Source organism: Mus musculus, chromosome 17 (genome assembly GCF_000001635.26).
Source record: "Mus musculus strain C57BL/6J chromosome 17, GRCm38.p6 C57BL/6J".
In the NCBI taxonomy this organism is placed as follows: domain Eukaryota; kingdom Metazoa; phylum Chordata; class Mammalia; order Rodentia; family Muridae; genus Mus; species Mus musculus.
This window is the reverse complement of record NC_000083.6, coordinates 58,995,220-59,015,599: the sequence shown is the minus strand read 5'-3', so window position 1 is coordinate 59,015,599 and position 20,380 is coordinate 58,995,220. Positions and strand designations below refer to the sequence as shown.

Here is a 20,380-nt window from a genome sequence, read left to right as displayed (position 1 = left end):
ATTCAAGACAATGCCATGGTCTTGAGGTCCTTATTCTATTTCCCTGCTACTATGCACCCCACCATAATACAAGCTCATGACAGTCATGAGTTTTCCATACCATCAAAATGCCTCTTTTTTTCTGCGAGGAATTTCCCATCTCTTTAGAACAGGCTAGACAAATGGTTAAGCAATGCACCTAGTGCTGGGCTGTGCACAGCCCCTCAAGACAGATAATGTTCCTGCTTTACCTCTTCTGCATTTCAAAACTTCTGTACCCTGCACAAAATAGTTCATGACACAGGCATTCCATACAACCCAAAGGGACAAACTACTGAAGATCTATTCCTTGGATGTTCCAAACAATAATTTAAGGGGAATAAAAGGGGAAGAATTATCTACCCTTACCAATTGTTTAAACAAAGTCTTGTGTACACTATTTTAAAAAAAATCTTAGAGGATGATCTCACTGCTGCAAACAACACTGGTTGTTAAAGGTCAAGAGAGAAACCTATGAAGGAAAAGTGGCTAGGCCCATCCCCCATGATAATGTTGAAATTAGGATATGCTTGTATTTTCCTGAAGTTTGGAACAGCCACTTAGGGTATCTTCAAGGCCTATATCCATGGATCCAGTAAAGGAACTGAGAGTGGGACCTACAGGGGAGCCTAAAGGGTGGCCCTAGTCGAGGAGCAAGGCTCCTGCTAGCACTACAAGAAAGATGCTGTCCCCAAAATAAGGTGGAGCAGGGAGAATAAAGTGTGAGTTTGGGAAATATCTAGTAGCCATATCTCTGATGTGTCTGGTAATTATTTCTGCTTTACTTACTTCTCTACTGCAGTGACAAAACACCATGCTGAGGACAAATAAATGAAGGGTTGATGGGGGAAGCTTACAGCTTCAGCAGAGAGACCCATGAGCATCATGGTAGAGTGTGGTGACAGGCAGACAGACAGGTATGGTGATGAAGCCATAGCTGAGGGCTCACAGACTTATCTGCAAGTAGGAGGCAGGTGTCCGGACAAAGGACACTAATGGGGAACGGCATGGGCTTTTGGAACTTCAAGTCCCACTCCCAATTAACACACCTAGTCCAACAAAGCCACTGCTCCTAATCCTTCCTAAGGAATTCTACCAACTGAGGATCAGGTACTCCAATGCATTGACCCTGTGAAGGCCAATCTTTCTTTTCCAATCAACACAACTGCCCACAGGAAGGAACATAGCACAAACTTTGAGAAGCAGTCATGGAAGTATAATTGGCTAGTAGGTTGACTATAATACAACATTTATCATGCACTCAAGAGGCTCTGGGTTCAATTCCCAGTTCAAGCATTACACTGTCAACATATATATGCAACCTCAGTATGAGAAAGGACCTGGAAGGTACAGAATGCAATGGCCAGTCTTAAAACACTCCTGAAGTTGTTGCTGACAGACAAGTACCATTCCCTGGTTTGGGGATTAGAAGACCACTAAAGACCAAGTTATTCCAAGAGTCACATAATTTCTGTAGACTTTGGAGAATGAAATCGTAGGAAACTAAATTGATAAAAGCAAGAATATTGTGTTGTAGGTATCAACTCTAGTCCCAAGAGTTTTTCACGCATCTTCTGTAACCCTACAGTGGAGGAGGGATTATGGAATCTCCAAACATACCTTTATATGGATTACTTAATAGGGTAGGCAGACTCTATAGTGGCATTTTATAAAATGTGAAGTGGGGCTTTTTTCAGAGATGAGAGACCTGCTTAAGGCCACATATCTAAGTGACTTGTGAATCTAAGTAAATTTCACTGGAGAAACTGTGCAGCTAAGTCATTTAAGAAAAGGCAGGTTGGAAGAAAAAGTCCTGAAAGATCACAGTTTTGTTTTAATATTTTAAATTACTTTAAAACTTCAATATAAAAAAGACCAATCAAATCGTATGTAGAGGCTGATCCTAATTTAATGTGTGATCAGACGTTAACATTTTCATGACACTATAGAAAACTCAATGTCACTGAACTATGTATTTGAACTATGAACTTTGTCTGAAGGAAAGTTGGGGAGCTGGATGAGAAATAGTAAAAAAAAAAAAAAAAAAAAAAAAAAAATCACAGACCTCGTTATCATAATGGCAGCATTTAGTTCCACACACTTCCATTTTGGGGAAGGATTAGTGATCTTTCCCAGCACCTGAAGTCCGGAAGTCCAGTCCCCACCCCTACCCGACCTGCACTTTAACCTGCCTCCTGGACCTGGCGATGGCCTGTAAACTACATCTCCCATAAAGGTATGCGAGGGCAGTGGCCCTCTGCCGGAAGTCCGGAAGGCTGACTCCAACGCCGGGAAAACTGACAACTAAGTTTGCCGAGGAGTCTTCCGTCGCAATCCTGGTTTCTTTCCTTCATAATCCCTTGGGTTAGTAGCGCTAGTTGGCCCGGGTATGTTCGAGGACGAGTCGTCCAGGGCGTCCCTCCCGGCTTGCCGTGCCCCCAGGCGCGGGACTCAGACCTGCGGCTGCCTGCAGGCAGGTGGCTGCTAAAATTGCCAGCCAAGTTTTGGATGGGGTAAAACAAACTACGTCGGAGGTGTCCCTCCTTGAAAGGAGAAATCTTACAATAGGAGAAAAATAACTCTTCAAGGCATGTGGCCATTGGGAGAGACCGTGCTTGCGTGGGATGCACGTAATGGGTTAAATCGGTCTGGGCAGCCCCAGCGAGGGGAATATTTTAAACAATGGTGGGTGGGCTAATTGGCAGGTCCACTATGAGGGCTTATTGTAGCCTGCTGAAGCCATGCTGGGCAGCCCTTGGGCATGAAGTCAGTAATTAGTAAAAATGGATGTTGGTTTGGTTAAAATATAGTTCCTTTAAAATCCAAGTCTCTTCTTACCGACCTCTCCGAATAGCCTTGGAAAATAGGGGCGACGGTTTATACTACCTTCTCATTCTCACCTTCCACAGAACCTGCCAATAAATGATTAACAGGTAGTATTGATATTGGGAAAGCTAAAGAGAAAGGGGCTTATCCTTTCACTTCGTAGTCCAGAGAATGTTTTATGCACAACTATTGCCTTGGGGGTGCTGTATGACGCAGCATGTTTGGATGTGCAATGCTGAAGGGTGATCAGTGAGAGCAGTCAGGGACTAACCATGACCTCTGAAACCGTGACCTCTGAACAGGGAACAGTGAGGTGTTAAAAGTGAACCTCGCTGGAGAAACTCTAACCAAAGAAAAGGAGTTAGGAAGAGACTTTTAAATAAAGCCCTGGAATATCGCAACGGGGACTACAATATTTTAAAGAATTTTAAGATTTCAATATGATAAAAGTGGGAAATAAGTAAAACACACTAAATGAAAGTAAATTGAGATATGTAGAGGTTACTCCTCATTTCATTGTTGAACCGATTTTTTCCAGCGGGTTTCTTGGATTGCCTTAAGCAGTTTTAAATTATTGTTAAACAGAAGACACAAACAGGAAAGCGCATGCCAAATCAGAAAGTTAATCTTGGATCCATTGTTTTCCTGAACTTTATGCAGACTAGGCTGTGGATTTGACTAGCCACATTGCTGTTTCAAAATCCAGGAGACAAGGCTCTGGGTTGAACCTGCAGTACTAAGAGACAAGAATATTTTGAAGTTAACGCTTGAAACAGAAAATATTTTTTTATCTGTTTTTTGTTTGGTTTTTAGCAGAATTATGGACTACATAGCATTCATTAAGAAACGTGGCTTTGCTTTGTTAACAACCAAACAGCATGACAGGGCAGACAACAACATTAGTAATTCTTAAAAGCGCCTCAAGGACAATAGAGAGGCCAACAGAACCTTCATCCAACACTCGATACAGAAGTGCCTTGTCATCTAATTCGTGACAACGATGGCCGGGCCGCCAGACACAGATAATGTCAAGAAAGGTGCTGAGTCAGGAATTATCCGTGAATTAAAATAAATCCTGACCTAGTCTACCTCACACAATGAACAAAACTCAGTACCATATGGATCACAAAATTAATTATGTTAAGGTTAACCAGTAATTTTTTTTTTACGTGAAGCTTTAAAAGCTCTTCAATAACTGTGCAACCATAATTTCTTTGAGGCATGACATCTATAGCATAGTATAGAATCAGAGTACTACTTACCATCTCCATAAGCATTGGCCTCTAATTCTCTCTGCTTTAACCCCCTCCACTCTGTGCCCCGGCTCGGTCCCCCTTCTCTACTGCAGTAGCAGTTGACTATGAATTATCTTTTGACAGGTGTACTGGTTTGGAAACATGCTGCCTTTCCAAGATCAGCATCTAAATAATGTTCATCCATTCGTGCGAAGAGCAATTGTCAATAAGGTCTTTCTCACTTCTATCTCATTTTTTTTTTAAAGGAAGAAATGTCTTCTGTTAAAAGAAATCCCAAAAAGGAGATGATTTCTGAACTCCACAGTTCAGCCGCAGAGGGAAATGTCGCAAAGTTAGCAGGAATACTCAGCCATTCTCCATCTCTTCTCAATGAGACTTCTGAAAATGGATGGACTGCTTTAATGTACGCCGCCAGGAACGGGCATCCCGATGTGGTCCAGTTTCTGCTTGAGAAAGGGTAAACATCTTGGACCTGTACTACCTAAGATACATCTGGGATCTTGTCTTTTCACAGTTTCCTGTAGACATATTTATATCAGTGGGCTAGGAAATAGCTCACTGTCCAGTTTATTATATGAAAGGGGGCCTGATTTGTCACTAAAGCAATTTTTTTGTTTTTTGTCAGTGTTAGGGATTAAGTAAGCCCAAGGCCTTGTGCCTATCAGGCAAGTTCTCTAACTCTAAGCTACATTTAAGAGACAACTTTCTTATTTGAGATGTTAACCCTTGGTACTTTGTTGAAAACAATGCCCAGGGAGAGTTTAATTCCCCTCTTTTAAATAAACAATATGCATCTCATTATACCATAATATAGAATGTTTGCATTTCTTTGTGACACAGAGAGATACTTTTTCATCTTATTTAAAAGTGTACTATCATTAATCTTCTATTTCTTACCATTGTTACAGGATTCTTTTAACTTTCAGTAGTGAACTATGAACCAAGTGACAAAAAAGGGAAAAAAATAAATAATGGGGCTATGTGTATATTATAGTAAAATAAATACAAGAGAAACCTTTTACTTAATTTATATTTTTTTCTCCCCATTTTTCTAGATGTGACAGATCACTTGTCAATAAAGCGAGGCAAACCGCCCTGGATATTGCTGCATTTTGGGGTTATAGGCATATAGCTAACTTGTTAGCAAATGCAAAAGGTGGGAAGAAGCCCTGGTTCCTAACCAATGAAGTAGACGAGTGTGAGAATTATTTTAGCAGAACACTACTGGACCGGAGGAGTGACAAAAGAAATAATTCTGACTGGCTGCAAGCTAAAGAGAGCCACCCCACCACAGTTTATCTCCTTTTCTCAGACTTGAACCCCCTGGTTACCCTAGGTGGTAATAAAGAAAGCTCGCAGCAGCCGGAAGTCCGGCTTTGCCAGCTGAACTACCCGGATGTAAAGGGTTACTTGGCTCAGCCTGAGAAGATCACCTTGGTGTTCCTTGGAGTCGAGCTTGAGATGAGGAAAGGCTCACCCGCCCAGGCGGGAGGAGTCCCAGAGGAAGAGGAGGACGGTTTGGTTGCTTGGTTTGCCCTCGGTATTGAACCCGGTGCTGCTGAGGAGTTTAAGCAAAGACATGAAAATTGTTATTTTCTCCACCCGCCAATGCCAGCTCTTCTGCAGTTGAAAGAAAAGGAGGCTGGTGAGGAATGAATGAATGAATGAATGAATATGCTTGCCTGTGTAGGTAACAATTTGGAGCTGTGGGTTTGTGTAGCATCTGGGTGCCACATGCCAGTGCTCAGGAAACATGAGAAGCCCCTCAGGGTTTCATTCCAGGGTGCTCCTAGAGTCCTGGCAGCAGCTTCAGTCAGCCACAGTTTGTTTCCTTGGAGTTAACGTCCATGTGTGGTCGTTTCATTGGATACTTCTGTGGATAATGTTTGAGTCCCTACTGTGCTTTGATCATGATGCCAAAGACCTAGGCTGTTTTGTTTCTGTTGTTGGGCTTTTTAATATATCTTTAAAAAAAAGAAAGAAAGAAAAGGAGGGGAGGAGGGGAGGAAAGCAATCAAGGGAGAGAGTGAAAGAGAGGAAGGAAGGGAAGGGAAGGGAAGGGAAGGGAAGGAAAGGAAAAGAAAGGAAAGGAAAAGAAGGAAGGGAGAGAGAGTTTTATTTGAAATGCCCATGTGTGTGTGTGTGCGTGTGTGCGTGTGTGTGTGTGTGTGTGTGAGTGAATGTGCGCGCTCATGTCTGTATGTTAAAGAACAAAGTTAATGCTGGCTACTTCATAAAGCATGACTCGTAGGTATATAGGAAGAGCGGAGGTCAGGAGCCTTATTACGAGTGAATTAGTTACTGCAGTGGCTGAGGAGAGAGACAGCAGGTTAGAATGGTGCTAATAAAGATGGAGAGTAAGGGATAGTGTGAGGGACTACAGAGGTAAGATGGTAGAGCCATGGCTGGTGGGCAGATTAAAGTAAGAGCAGAGACAGAAAGGGGAGGACATAATGGACATAGATATCAAAAGTCACATTTAGATCCATATGCATAACTTTATGATAAGTTCATCTTCTAAATGAACACACTACTTTCTTATTGTACTAGTGAGGAAATAGTGATAACTACTTTAGTAGATGACCTTCCACTTCTCTCTCTGTATATATAGTATTGTGTATGGTGCATATCAAATATTAAATACATATATTTGTAGATTCTGATAGTAAATACTATGGTATAAATTAGGCTATAAATCCTAAGGTAACAGGCAAATAGTTAATGATACCAGAGGTTCTTTCGATAAGTGATATACTTTTTATTAGTGAATAAATTTCCCACTTTAAATGTTGTTTCATTGTATTTTAAGGAAAGTAAGCTCACCAGGCCTCTGAAATGTCCCTAGTCTAATGACCTTAATTGTACAGGTCCTGTGAGGTCATGATGTCCTGGAAGAAGCAGTGTAAAAGCCTGAACCAGAGTATAGATATCCTAAGAGAAATTCCATTGGGCATGGTTAGTGGAGATAACTATAAATAAAGGCTATATGTTAAATGCTATATTCTATGTGCTATATGCTCAATGTTATGTGCAGGAACTAAGAACCAGTCATGTCCCACAGTAGTGGGATGGCCAGTGGCTTAATACACTGAGGAGGATAGAGATAGCTCCCAATGATTTGCAAGTCATATTTCTCCAAGTCCAAGTCTAATATAATAAATGTAAAGAAAATGGATTGTTGGGGAGTTTTTCTTTTCTTTTTTTCAGAACTACAAACAAAGTCTAAGGATCCTCAAACACTAAAAGAGTATCCACCCAACTACACCTGCAGCCCAATTTAAGATTTCATAATCTCTATTATAAAGTATCTGTAAACTCACTGTCTATTCATATCATGTATATACAGATCTTAAGTACCAATAGCAGAAGCCTGATCTATCGGTTCACCCGTTCTATTCAAATTAAAATTAATTCTGATTCTTACTTGTCATAGAGAAAATTAAATTGAAAGGAAAAATATCTTATTTGAGTGGCTACACTAATCTAGCTTTGTGATACTTTTATCCATGTAATCATTACAGTAAAGTGATTAAAATCTAAAATATAAAATTGAATGAGAATGATACATCATAAAGATAATTACTAAAGCCACTGACCAAGCAGTGATTCAGAAAACAATGTACGTGCCTGCTGTAGCTTTAAAACACAGTACCTACATATTACCCCAGCTTCTTGTGGAAATGAAACTTTTTGTTCTTCCTTCTAAAGGGGTGGTAGCTCAAGCAAGATCAGTGCTTGCCTGGCATAGTCGATACAAGTTCTGCCCAACCTGTGGCAGTGCGACTAAAATTGAGGAAGGAGGCTACAAAAGAGTGTGTGTACGAGAGACTTGCCCTAGTCTCCAAGGCGTCCACAACACATCTTACCCGAGAGTTGGTAAGGCTTTTCTTTCTTTAAAGTGTGTGTGTGTGTGTGTGTGTGCATGCGTGCGTGTGCATTCATCCTCTGTGTGTGTTTGCATATACATATGGATATATGTGTGCATACAGGTGTGAATACATGTGTGCAGATGTTATGTGTGTCATACCATTGAGGTCCAGTCACAGTTCGCTGAGAACTGACCAGTGTGGATGCTAGATTACGACCAGGTCCTCTGTAAGAGCTGCAAGCACTCTTCACCACTGACCTGTCTGGGCAGCATTTCAAAGCGAGTCCAGATTTCCTATGCAGTGGTAATGAAGTCTCCAGTGATCCAGTGCCCGTTGGAGACATTACCCAGCCTTGGGGTCTGAAGCTAGTTTTTTATCCGGGTTCATTTCCTCTACACCTCTTTCCTCCTGGTTGCCACCATATTTCTTCTCTAGCTAGAGAAAGCCATAATCTGGCCCTTACGCCCTGAGAGAAGCAGACTGATCAGCAGTCTCTGGAGTGGTCACCAGGGACGAGTGGAGCACTTGATGACTGAGTCCCTTGCTCTCCCGCTCATGGTCTCCTGAGGAGGAGTTTCTAGGTTCATGGCGTCTGGAGAGATGAGCTGATACCTAAGCGTTATTATTTAGGTGATTCAAAGCCTACTGAAGAGGCACACTCACTTTTAAAGCCGTTTCTTGAGGACTGGGTGAAAGGAGAAATCAAACAGTGTGTTATTTAGTAAACATCCATTTCAACATCTGTCTGTCATCCACACACACTTGTGTCTAGGACACCGGAAGCACAGGGTAAATGTTGCTAAGATTGGAAGTAAGGACGGCAAAAATCACCTTCCTTTCACTTACTAAAGACAGTCTGCAATTTCTCAGATATTTATCGGGCACATGGGAGCAGAAAGGAGGTCTGTCGTATAACCAGGAGTTTATACCTGCCTGTTATTGCTGCATGATGAGTCTAACTATATTTACTGTTACTTGCGTGTCTGTGTTGTCTGTTTTTCTTTTTTAAACAGATCCAGTCGTAATTATGCAGGTCATCCATCCAGATGGAACCAAATGTCTTCTAGGCAGGCAAAAGCGATTCCCCCCGGGCATGTTCACATGTCTTGCTGGATTTATAGAGCCCGGTAAGCCCATACTGACTGGTTTTTAGAATTTTAAAAGGCAGCATATGAGACATACAATTCAGTAAGTACCGTGGCATAAAGCAGAAAAATAAATTAATTTTATACTGCGGTCTTTCGTGTGTGTACACGTATGTATGAAGAGGTGCACTGTTGAAGTCAGAGAATAACTTGGTCAGTTTGCTCCTTAAACCATGTGAATGCCAGCTGTAAGCCACCAAGCCTGGCGGCAAGTGCCTACCTGCTGAACCATCTTGCCCATCCCAAACTATTTTCAGCGGTATTTTAATCCTGTAATTTAAGCAGTGTGTCACTTTTAGATTTTTACAGGTAAGTTCATTTGTTTATTGAAAGTTGAGTATTTGCTCTGTTACACATTGCTTTTTACCAAGCCATTCGGGTGGCTTACATTTCTCTTCTGTGCTAGACCATCAGCGTCACCCTTTCTAAGGATTACATTATTATCCCCTATAGAGTCATTAGGGTTCATACCTGCATTCACAATATCAGGCATCCTGCCTGACTCTCCCTAATCAACACCACCTTATAATACATATGTATAGATTATTGACATATATATTGATTATTATTATTTTATGGCATGCCGGTTCTCGGAGATAAAATGATCTCTTTCATCCATTTTTCTAAGCCAGTTAGAGCCCGTACTTGACCTGCAGTAGGATTTTAGTCGGTATCCCAGAGCAGGTGAGTGAACTTGTCTGGATCAGTAATGTTTCATCTCAACAATGCAAATCTTCACTCTTAGGTAGTGATAGGAGTAAACACGTATCACCTGGCCCTCAGTCGGACGCTTGCCTGCATTAAATCACGTGATCCTCTTACAGCCTTGCAAAGTGGGTACTGTTACAGCACTTTGACAGGTGAGGTCACTGTGGCGCAAGGACTGCATGCCTTGCCCCAAATCACGGGTGACAGAGAAGGGACTCAAACCCAGGCAGTCACTTCTTAGTCCTTGCTCTCAGTCACCATGTTGTCCTGAGAAGGAGAGGTGGACACAAAGCAGTACCTTTAATGAAGAGGTCATGAGCAATTGATGCCTTCTGTGAAAGGGAAAATCACTTTTTTCTCCAGGGGAGTGTCACTGAGTGTATCAGCCACTTGCCAGGACAAGTTCCATTTGCAGGAGTAGTTGACCAACACAAAGGGACTTGGTGGATTTTTGTACTTTGTTTTGTTTTGCTTTATTGATATTATTAACATTATCATCATCATTATTCTATTCTTCTGCTTCTTCCTTCTCTGTCTCTCTCTCTGTTTTGATCTCATTAATATTTTGTTTTTTGAAAGAAAATGAACATGAAGTCAGATAGGTACAGAGATTGAGAGGGTCTTAGAAGAATTGGGAGAAAGAAATGAAATCAAAACATGACATGTGAAAGAAAATAAATAAAACATTTAAAAATATAAGTCATTTTAAAACAACTAAGTTGTATTTCACTCAAATTCCCATATATATACATATATATATATACACATATATATATGTATATATATGTACACACAGAGATATGTATATATATATTCATGTGTTCTGCTGTGGATATTTTATATCAAAATTTTGGCTATTGAAAAGAGCACTGTAATGAGTATTTTTGTTCATCTCTTTATGAATGTTTGCAAGTGTTATTTAAGTAGATAGAGTTGTCACTGCATAGATTAGCACATTAAACTTTACTAAATGTTGCAAGTGCCTCTCTGAGGTGTTCCCCTAGCTCCCACCAGCAGCAGCAGCAGCAGCACGTGAATGGTACATTATTCCGTAGCTTTTACCACCCTGGAATTTTCACCCTTTGGCATTCGACTGAGTCTTTCATCTGTTAGTAACCTAGATGAGCTTCTGGCTTTCTACGACCCTCGCGCCATGGCTGCCCAAGTGCTGCGATTATTATAGGCAAGGCCACCAGGCCCAGCATGGGGCTTTCAGTTACCAGACTTTGTACTTTGTGCTCAGAGAGGTAAGAGAGAGGGTGCTGTTTCTGCATGAGGTTCATTGCTCTTCTGATGGAACATCATTGTAAAACGCCCATCACACATCCAGTGATCCTGTTCTTTTCCTTGTAGATATTTGTGTCCCTTGTCTATTTTGTTCCGTCATTTTAGCCTGTGTTAACATTGGATGTTGGCATGTACTGTTATTGTGCCTTGACAAATCTCTTCCACTAGTCTAGGACTTCTTTTCACGGTGTACTCCTTAGAGTAAACACAACAACCTGTGTATAGGGGAAGCATCAATCTGTTTGAAATAAATGTATATTTAAAAATGTCTCATTAAGTACTGTTAATAAATTTAAAAATTTTTAAGCACCCAAATACATTTTACTTAAAATCTTTTTATTATTTGGAATTCCAACAAACTCAGAACATTCATTCACAAGTAAAACAATGTTTAGAAATACTTCACTGTGATTTCAAGTTTTAAGGTTTCAAGGAAAGGTGGATGTCATAGGGCATGCATGTTTGTCTGTAACCCCAATATTGAGAAGTGGAGGTACAAAAATCAGGATGAAGAATAGCCTTGGCTATATAGCAAGTTCAAAGCCAACATAAGCTATATAAGACCCTATCTCAAAATAAAACAGATTTTTAATGGAGGAAAAAACTAGCCATTTATAAACTCATAAAATAATGTCATAGGAATGATGATACATGAGATAATAAAATGTTTAATAATATTTACTCAATGCTACATGATAGTTGCAGAAATTAGAATTGTTTCTTTTATGGAACTGCCAAATTGTAGCTTTTAAGAAATGAAAGTTGCCTGAGGCATTTTGATCCTCCATTTATGGCCACATACTTGCAAATGTAATACTTTTCTTTGCTTCCAGTCTAGAATGAGTGAGCGTTCATTGAATGGGGGCTCTTTCCAGAGGGGTTTCAAAAATGTTTGAACTGTTTGGAGCTGCCAATGTCCAAGTCATGCTGACGCCACTTGTTCTTGTGCCTCATCTGATTAGGGGAGACAATAGAAGATGCTGTGCGGAGAGAGGTGGAAGAGGAAAGTGGAGTCAAAGTTGGCCATGTTCAGTATGTCTCTTGTCAACCATGGCCAATGCCCTCCTCGTTAATGATTGGCTGTTTAGCTGTGGCAGTGTCTACAGAAATTAAAGTTGACAAGAATGAAATAGAGGATGCCCGATGGTTCACTAGAGAACAGGTAAAGTTCAATTTAATTTCCTTGTTGTATTGATTGTTCCATGATAGTATTGGTTTGGGCATGCAGCATGGAAGTATATTTTCAGCAAGTTGAACGGATGGCAGCAGCCCTCTCATTATGAATGGATTAGAATGTAACTGATAATTCTGTAGAGAAAATGGGCGTTGTTGACGTTTCCCCTGTGTCATTCTGTGAGATTCTCCTAGAGTGATGATGGTGTGCCATATCAGATTTCACATGTTGGATCTGCTGATGAATGAATGAAAACCCCTTTCGGTGAACTTAAAGTCTTTGTATTAGTTCAGACATCACAAATAGTAATCTTAGACATTTACGTTAAAGCCAATAGCTTTCAAAAAGGTCAGTAAAATGTTTGAGGCTTTGAAGTTTTTGTGTATTTTGAAAGACAGTGCTAAAGCATATGAATTATCGAGAGTTTGAGTGCAATACATGGTGAGTGTCAGGCCATCCTAGACTCCATAGTGAGGCTCCATCTTTATAATAATATATATTATTAAAATATATGTTATATATTTTATTTATTATATATTGCATATAAATAATATATACATAGTACAAAGAAAAAGAAATATACTGAAGGGCAAGAAAGATATGTCACTACATAAATATATATGTCATAATATATATTCATAAGAGCTTTAAAAAATTATACCTCTAAGTAATAATGATAAATTATTGAACTGTTTTTAGCCAAAAAATTGTATAGAAAAAAGTGGACATAAAATATTTTAAAAATGGAGAATCACTCATGGCTTTATCCATATGAAATTAATTTTTATCTTATATTCACAAGAGAAATCAGATTATTATTTCAGAATTGAAGGAGAAGGAACCTATACCAAAAGGTTGTCTTCACTTTGACGTTGAAAGCAGGACATACATTTTGCTTTTCTGCATAGCCTTGTTTTCATCTGCCTTTCTGAAACATTTGAAAATTGAAACTGTGATTCGCTAAACCAACTGGAAATGCTACATTAGCTGGCCCTCTAATGTGTTCTATCATGGTTGTGTTTCAGGTTGTGGACGTTCTTACCAAAGGGAAGCAGCAAGCATTCTTTGTGCCACCAAGCCGAGCTATCGCACATCAGTTAATCAAACACTGGGTGGGAATGAACCCCAATCTCTAAATGAAAAATACTAGCCTCTGTTGGAGTACTACTGAATTTTTAACACTACTTATTTCTCAAGAAAGAGTAGATATATTTATTGATCTTTAGAATCTTATAACATAAAACTTGGGAGCTTCAAAAATATTGTAAGTGTTCTTTCTATTATTAACAACAGAATTCATAGTTTCATAAACTGGAGCGATGCCTCGAGATTTTCGTAAATTTGGAGGCTGCCTGTGAACATTTTTGTTGTGTTTCCCAATTTTATCTCAGAAAACTAACTGTATTTCTACCAAGAAAGACCATGTTGGGATGAAGTGTGCTCCATAAACGAGATAAACCTTAGTTCATCTCATGGAAAGAGCGGATTCCTTGTGGGAGATAGGAGTCAAAAGAACTCGGATGAATTTTGAGCTTTTGTGTATCTTTAGTGATCCAATTATCATTCTCCTGACTTTCTGTTCCAGTGGTCGTACTGTTGCAGTGTCACTCCTAGTGTCATCTGAGCAGTGTTGGCAATGATTGTTATTTTAACACTTTACCCATTACTGATCTCAGAATCCTGTACCCATGGGTAGAGAACTAAAGAACAGGTGCACACCATTGTATCTGGGACGGCACAGTTACATCCCAAGCCAACTCCTACATCTCTCTGTTTTACTTAAAATTGCTATTAAGACACGTGATGACTATCCAATTCTTCACCTGACTCTTAACATTTTAGAAAGGAATTTCTGAAGGTCAGAAACTACATACCAAGCCAATAGTAATTTACATATTAAATAAAGCACTAACTGTATTTAATTTTGTATGAGGGATATATTTGTTTTGGCAAAATAATATAGGAACTGATGTCAATACTGACTGTATCAAAATACAATATCTTCGCATTGGCCTTTTTTGTCATATGCTCAGATCCTTAAGTAGTACACCTTAGAATGTGGTCACTAAGCTCTAGAGAAAGCTATTGCAGATTTTCACAGTTTTCCCATGTAGATTATTGTATTACTAAAAGTGTCTATAGAATAAGGAGCCAGAAAATGGCTCTGTCATTAAGGTGCTTGCTGTGCAAGCATGAGTACTTGAGTTCCGATCCTCTGCAACCCTTTCAGCAGCTGTGTTTAGTAATATTGAACTCTAAGCCCAGCCCTAAAGAAGCAGAGGTATGAGGATCCTGGGGGCTTGTTGGCCAGACAGTCTGGTGAGTCACTGAGCGCAATAACAGGCCTTGTCTCAGCACACAAGGCGGAAAGCTGGAGAGGGACCAGAGGTGAAGAGCACCTTTTGTTCCTGTGGAGGACCAGAGTTTAATTCCCAAGATCCTCCTCAGGTAGGCCACAACCACATGCAACTACAACTTCAGGGATCCAACACCCCCTTCTGGCCTCTGCAGGCGTCTCTGACACAGACACATAACTAGAATGATCGAGGTACACACCTGACTTCTATCTCTGTTCTACACACACACACACACACACACACACACACACACACACACACTAGGTAAAACAGAGTGATGCTAAGAAGAATTAACTTAGCTTATCAAATGTTTTTAATTCAAAATGTAAGTATAATACTTAAAATTTATTTAACCTAAATAATGTAACTTTCTTTTATTTTTTTTCTACTAATGAATACTATTGCTCAGCAGTTAATGAAGGCTTACTAAAATCAGAGCTTTGACCAAAATAAAACCTACACAGGACATTTATATATATGGTAAATTGGACCTATATAATTATATTAAAAGAATATATTTTGAGTGTTATGAAATATGGTTAGCTGAAGTTCATCTTTGCTTCAAATATGCTTTTAATATTTGTCCATTCCTGAATTGCATTATAAACTCCCATGTTGTTAACGTTCAATAGCAAAATAAAATGCACGTGTTAAAAATGTACAAATTTAGTTTCAAATTCCTACTGTACTTGGTTAAATTCGTGAGTAAATTGCTGTTTTTAATGATCATTCCTAAGTTTTGACATTGGAGAGGTGAGGATATACTGTAAATATAAATCGTTAACCAGTTAGCAAGGGGCAAGTGTCACACAAGTATTCAATAAAAATCAACATAACAACTAATTAAAATGTATTTTGTTTGTGTATTGTGTGTTTTTTAAATGTTTTGATGAATTTTTTGACACAAGTGTACATTTTAGCCAGTATCTGCTTATTAATGATGTTCATAAGCAAATATACACCTCTACCTCTACCTCTACCTCTACCTCTACCTCTGTCTCTGTCTCTACCTCTACCTCTCTCTCTCTCTCTCTCTCTCTCTCTCTCTCTCTCTCTCTCTCTCTCTGAGCTGCAGTCTCACTATAGCCCAACCTATATAGTTCTTGGATTACACATGGGCTCCACCATATCTGGTGAAAGAATTAAAATTTTGATTTGGTGCACAAATGTAGCCCACTGGTAATTTACTTCTGTAATGCCTCCAAGGTACTCAGTTTAAACACAAGCATTTTTTTAAATGCCTATTTTAAATCATAAGATTTGTAGTTTGGGGTAAAATGTGTCAATAAATAGGCTTGTGTGATCTTATGTTGTGAATAATTAAAGTCTTCAGGTTTAAAGCTATATATGTAGCACATTCTGCCTTAATTACTTGTCTACTGTGGTCAATATTTGCACTTTGAAATATTCACGTGCTTATAGTTTATGATGAATCGAAATTCCATAGGCTGACCTGGCAAAGCAAGCCTGTAATTGCTGCTAATCAAGCTGAAGGCTGGAGGATTGTAAAGTCAAGACCTGCCTAATTACAGAGTGACTGTGAAACCACACTGAACAACTTAGTGAGATCCTTTGTAAAATAAGAAATAAGAAACAAGATAAGGATATTGCTCAAAGATAGAACATTCACAGTTCATGTGATTCAATCCACAATACCATACACATACTTTCACAGCACTAAAAACATACATTGTTGTGAAAATTAGCCTGTTAAAAATACATATAGAGATGTCGATAAAGAGAAAACAAAATGGAAAAATGTGGACCACAATACAGAAGGAGGAAGTACAAGCTTTGATGCCACAAGGGACTATGGGAGCTAGGGCTGCTTTGAGAAGGCAAAGCTTGTGTGTAGTGTTGGCAAATGCCTGTATTTTCCCAGAGTTCTAAAATAGACAAGAACTGCAGAAAGTAATTGTGAAAATAAATACCAAAAACAAATGCTTCCCTCTCCTATACCATTCTTCATTCTCTCCCTTCTCCAAAGACTAGGGTAGAAATCAAACAAGAAACATTAATTTGTTTGATTTTGTTTTACATTCATTTTATGGTTTCATACATGGATGTATATAATGAATTATAACTATTTCCCATCCCTGTTTCTCTCATTCATCACCCTGCCTCATCTTGTTACAAATCTTCTTTTGTCCTGTTGGGTGTGAGCTATGAGTTTAATTGAAGTTGCTTGCATGATCTTGAATGTGGGGTTATTTACTGGAGGATAGGCAACATATCAGTGATTACACAACTGAAGAAAATCACACACACACACACACACACACACACACACACACACACACACCTGACCCTACCCACCGGCCCCAATCCCAAGCAAACATTAATTGGCAATAGTCTCTCAGGCAGAAGTGAGTATTCCTGGCTCTCTCCCCATCTGTGCTGATGTGTTGGTTAAATTTTGTGCAGAATTTTGTCTTATATAGCAGATTTCCAAATAATTCTTTGTTGTTATTTAAATAAAAATTGTCAAAGATGGCATGAGGAAATGTGCAATCATCAACCTAAATTCTTGTTGGAAAGCATTTATTTTCAGCTGCAGAATAAGCATCTAGACAGGGGAACTGAACTAGGATGGAGGTGACTTACTCTGTTTAATTGAAGGGATATCCACTTACCAGGCTCAGCATGGTCAAGGAAGGGACAGTATGACAATGTGCCTACCGCTGGAGCAGAGCTAGCAGGGTGTGGGTCTTCTCCAGTGCTGACATTTGCTGTAGGTGTTTGGCTTATTTGTATAATATATACATTTTATGTTCCTCCTTCGGGAAATATTCTCCCTCCCAAGTTTTATCTTGGATTGTTTCTCTACTCCATGATAATCAGAAACAGCACAATTCCAGGAATCAAGAATGTGTCTGGTGTTTCTCAGCAAAATGGTCAATACAGTGTTCTTCAGGATAGCCCTTAAGACTGTGGGGGAAAAACTCTGAAAACATGAGTTCAAGAATATATAAATCAATGTAAGAACTGTTCTTTATAGAACTTCTCAACTCTGCAAAAATATAAAGATGAAATATGAATTGCATGAGGGTCTTCATGGACCTGAAACCACAGAGGCATCTGCACTAATGAGTCAGCTTTGTCAGAAAGATATTAAGGAAAGAGATAAAGAGATTTTAGGGAGTATTGTTCTCAGGGCAAGATTCCACTAAGCTAAGCTTATTGTGTTTGCACAGCAGTTGAACAAGGAATGGTTTGAACTTGTAGTTTAACTGGACTGAATCACGATCCAGGAATGGAGGGCATACTTATGATCCAGATCTTGAGGCTGGAAAACACAGGCTTTTGATCTGGAACTTGAGGAATAGTAGCCATAAAAATCTTAGGCCCATGAACAGTGGTACACTCTTTTAATCCCAAGAGACAAAGGCAAGCAGATTTCTAAGTTCAATGCCAGCCTGGAACAGAGCATGTTCTAGGTAAAGAAAAGCTTAGGTCTAAGTGTGGTGGCACATATCTTTAATCCCAGCATTCAGAAGACAGAGCCAGGGAAATCTCAGGGTCCAAAGTCTGTCTACAGAGAAAGTTCCAGAAAAGCCAAGCTTAGGCACAAAGAGTTGGGAAACAGAAGGCTAGTGATAATCTAATAGAACAATGGGGCCATTTTCCAGCTCCAAAGGAGCAGAACTGGCTGCTTCTGGTCATGCGGCTCTATCTTCAGAGCCAAGGGTCTAAGGTCATAAAATGTTGATTTGTGGGATATTCAAAATAGGAATTTGGGATTAAATCCCTGAACTGATAAGTAATTCCTAAGGAAGTAGCTTACGCAAAATAAAGACTTGGCTTTGGTCAGTAAGAGAGATTGATCTCCAGCAGAGCACAACACTGTCAGCTTGCATTCCTCACTGACTCTGAGTCCTTTATCAACCAGTCTCTAACACCCCTTCCTCAGGACTCTCTCTCAAGCTGAGGCTGGTCCTCAGCAATCCACCTACAGCCACCTATTGGCACAAGAAGCACTGTGACTTTTCCTAGTCCTTCGTGACAGTATCCCACAGGTTTTTATTGTTTAGCACACCCGAAGCAACCATCAATAGGCATTTCTCTTTTTTTCACAGTTCCCACGATAGGAATGCTCCCCAGAATAGTGGAGGTGGCTATGAAATTTTATCATAAACTGTAAGTTAACAAACAAACAAATAAACAAACCACCACCACCACCACCACCACAACAACAACAACAACAACAACAAAAAACCAGTCTGTTAATGGGTTTCTTTTTTCTTCTAACTAGAAGCCTGATAGAAAAACTGCAGCTGAAGGAATGAAAAAGTGTCCTGGCTTTCCCTGTTTGCTCAAGGGAACAATACTTGTCCAACTTACTCCCTCAGTCCTGATAGATTAACTTTCTCCTAGCCACTTAGACGGTGAAGTGGCTTCAATTTCAGGATGACTTTCCACCCAAGAGTAGAAATTGAAAATAGCACTCTTACCTGTATTAGAGAAGAGAATGGACAACTCATCAAATGTGGTGACGGGGTTCTTGTGGTTGCCTATTTCACTCTTGCCTGAAAATGAAGTCTATTGGAGCAGTGTGACATTCTTCAGACTTACAGCACCTTATAAATGTTTATTTACTCAGGTGGCAAAGAGCTGACGTCATCTCTGTCAGTGGTGATAACAGTGATTTTAAATGCCATTTACACAGCAGCTTTACTGAAGCTAGTGTGTATCTTAGGTTTCCTCTGTTTGTAGAATGGGTTCAAAGATTCTGGAATTCTGGTTGGTGCCAGTTTTTGGTGGGATGATTTTTGTTTGTTTGTTTGCTTTTGTTTTTGTTTTTTGTTTTAATATTATGAACATCATTTTTAAAGATGCCACAAAGACATGTTCAAATTGAGACCTCAGGCGTTTGATTGGTCCTGACCACTGTCTCTGCTTCATGGATAAGGGCTCTGCTGGAAAGGTAACCATAAATGTGAAGGCAGTAGGAAATTGCTCTCTGATGATGAGAAAATACATCTGGATACCTTGAAGTTACCATGGCTCTCATGGTATGTAATAATTACTTCCAGTGAGACCCTGAATTTGTTTTGTACGTATTATTCAGTTTGCCATACTGATCTCTTAAGTTCTTAGCCACTTAGGAACCAGACATGGGAGGCTAGTAGCCTCATTTGATCTAAAGTCAGGAAGCAAGGGAAGGGATCCAGCCAGAAAACTTCCTGGCCTTTCCTCAGCGCCATACTTCCTCCAGCAAGGCTCTCTCACTTAATGAGCCATGTAGTTCCCAAATAATACCATCATCTGGGGAACAAGTCTATAGACACCTGAGCCTGTGGATAGCATTTCACACCCTATTATACTAGCTACTAAGGACAGAGCTCTCTGATCGCCTTATTCTCATAGTAAGACTTATACAGGATATTATTTAGTCAGTGTACCAATAGTTTTACCCTTAAGTAATCTGTTATGCGTGTTACTGTAAGGTTGACAGGATCTAGAATCACCTACAAAACAAACTTCTGAACAAGTCCTCAACAAAGACCCGTAAGGGTGGCACCATTCTATGGGCTGAAATTCCAGACAGAGGAGGAGGATGCAGTGAAGTACCACTGGCCTTCTCTCTGCCCGGCTGTGAATGTGACCCACAGTCTCACACCTCTGCTGCCACACCTTCCCCTACCGTGCTGCTCTGGCACAAAATAAAATACAACTTGCCTAATGTCGACTCTGTCAGGTATTGTGTTGCAGCAACGCGAAAAATAAACACAGAACTGTA

At 39.7% G+C, this 20,380-nt stretch overlaps 1 protein-coding gene and 1 long non-coding RNA gene across 5 annotated transcripts in view; one reads left to right on the top strand and one right to left on the bottom strand.

The window, feature by feature from the left end:
• The window catches only part of Nudt12os (nudix (nucleoside diphosphate linked moiety X)-type motif 12, opposite strand), a 28,731-nt gene extending 9,382 nt beyond the window's left edge, over positions 1 to 19,349 (bottom strand). The window contains exons 1-4 of one of the 2 annotated variants that reach the window (NR_145522.1): positions 19,092 to 19,349; positions 5,534 to 5,658; positions 4,107 to 4,543; positions 3,462 to 3,580 (exon numbers count right to left, since the gene is read on the bottom strand). This is a non-coding gene — a long non-coding RNA (nudix (nucleoside diphosphate linked moiety X)-type motif 12, opposite strand). Of the gene's footprint in view, positions 1 to 3,461; positions 3,581 to 4,106; positions 4,544 to 5,533; positions 5,659 to 19,091 lie in introns of those variants that run through there. The other variant, NR_145521.1, reaches the window with a different exon arrangement.
• Nudt12 (nudix (nucleoside diphosphate linked moiety X)-type motif 12) lies at positions 2,233 to 15,493 on the top strand. Of its 3 annotated transcripts, none has more exons than XR_876526.1 (7): positions 2,233 to 2,382; positions 4,346 to 4,557; positions 5,156 to 5,745; positions 7,809 to 7,976; positions 8,983 to 9,096; positions 9,860 to 12,271; positions 13,309 to 15,493. XR_876526.1 is itself a non-coding variant. In NM_001368393.1 (7 exons), the coding sequence occupies exons 2-7, from the start codon at positions 4,352 to 4,354 to the stop codon at positions 13,417 to 13,419; spliced, it is 900 nt and encodes a 299-aa protein (NP_001355322.1). In that variant the 5' UTR covers positions 2,278 to 2,382; positions 4,346 to 4,351; the 3' UTR covers positions 13,420 to 15,491. The 3 variants fall into 3 exon arrangements, 2 of the variants coding, with proteins under 2 accessions (NP_001355322.1, NP_080773.1); NM_001368393.1 differs by having other exon boundaries at positions 2,278 to 2,382; positions 5,156 to 5,256; positions 12,072 to 12,271; positions 13,309 to 15,491; NM_026497.3 differs by having other exon boundaries at positions 2,278 to 2,382; positions 12,072 to 12,271; positions 13,309 to 15,491.
• Positions 19,350 to 20,380: the final 1,031 nt, after the last annotated feature.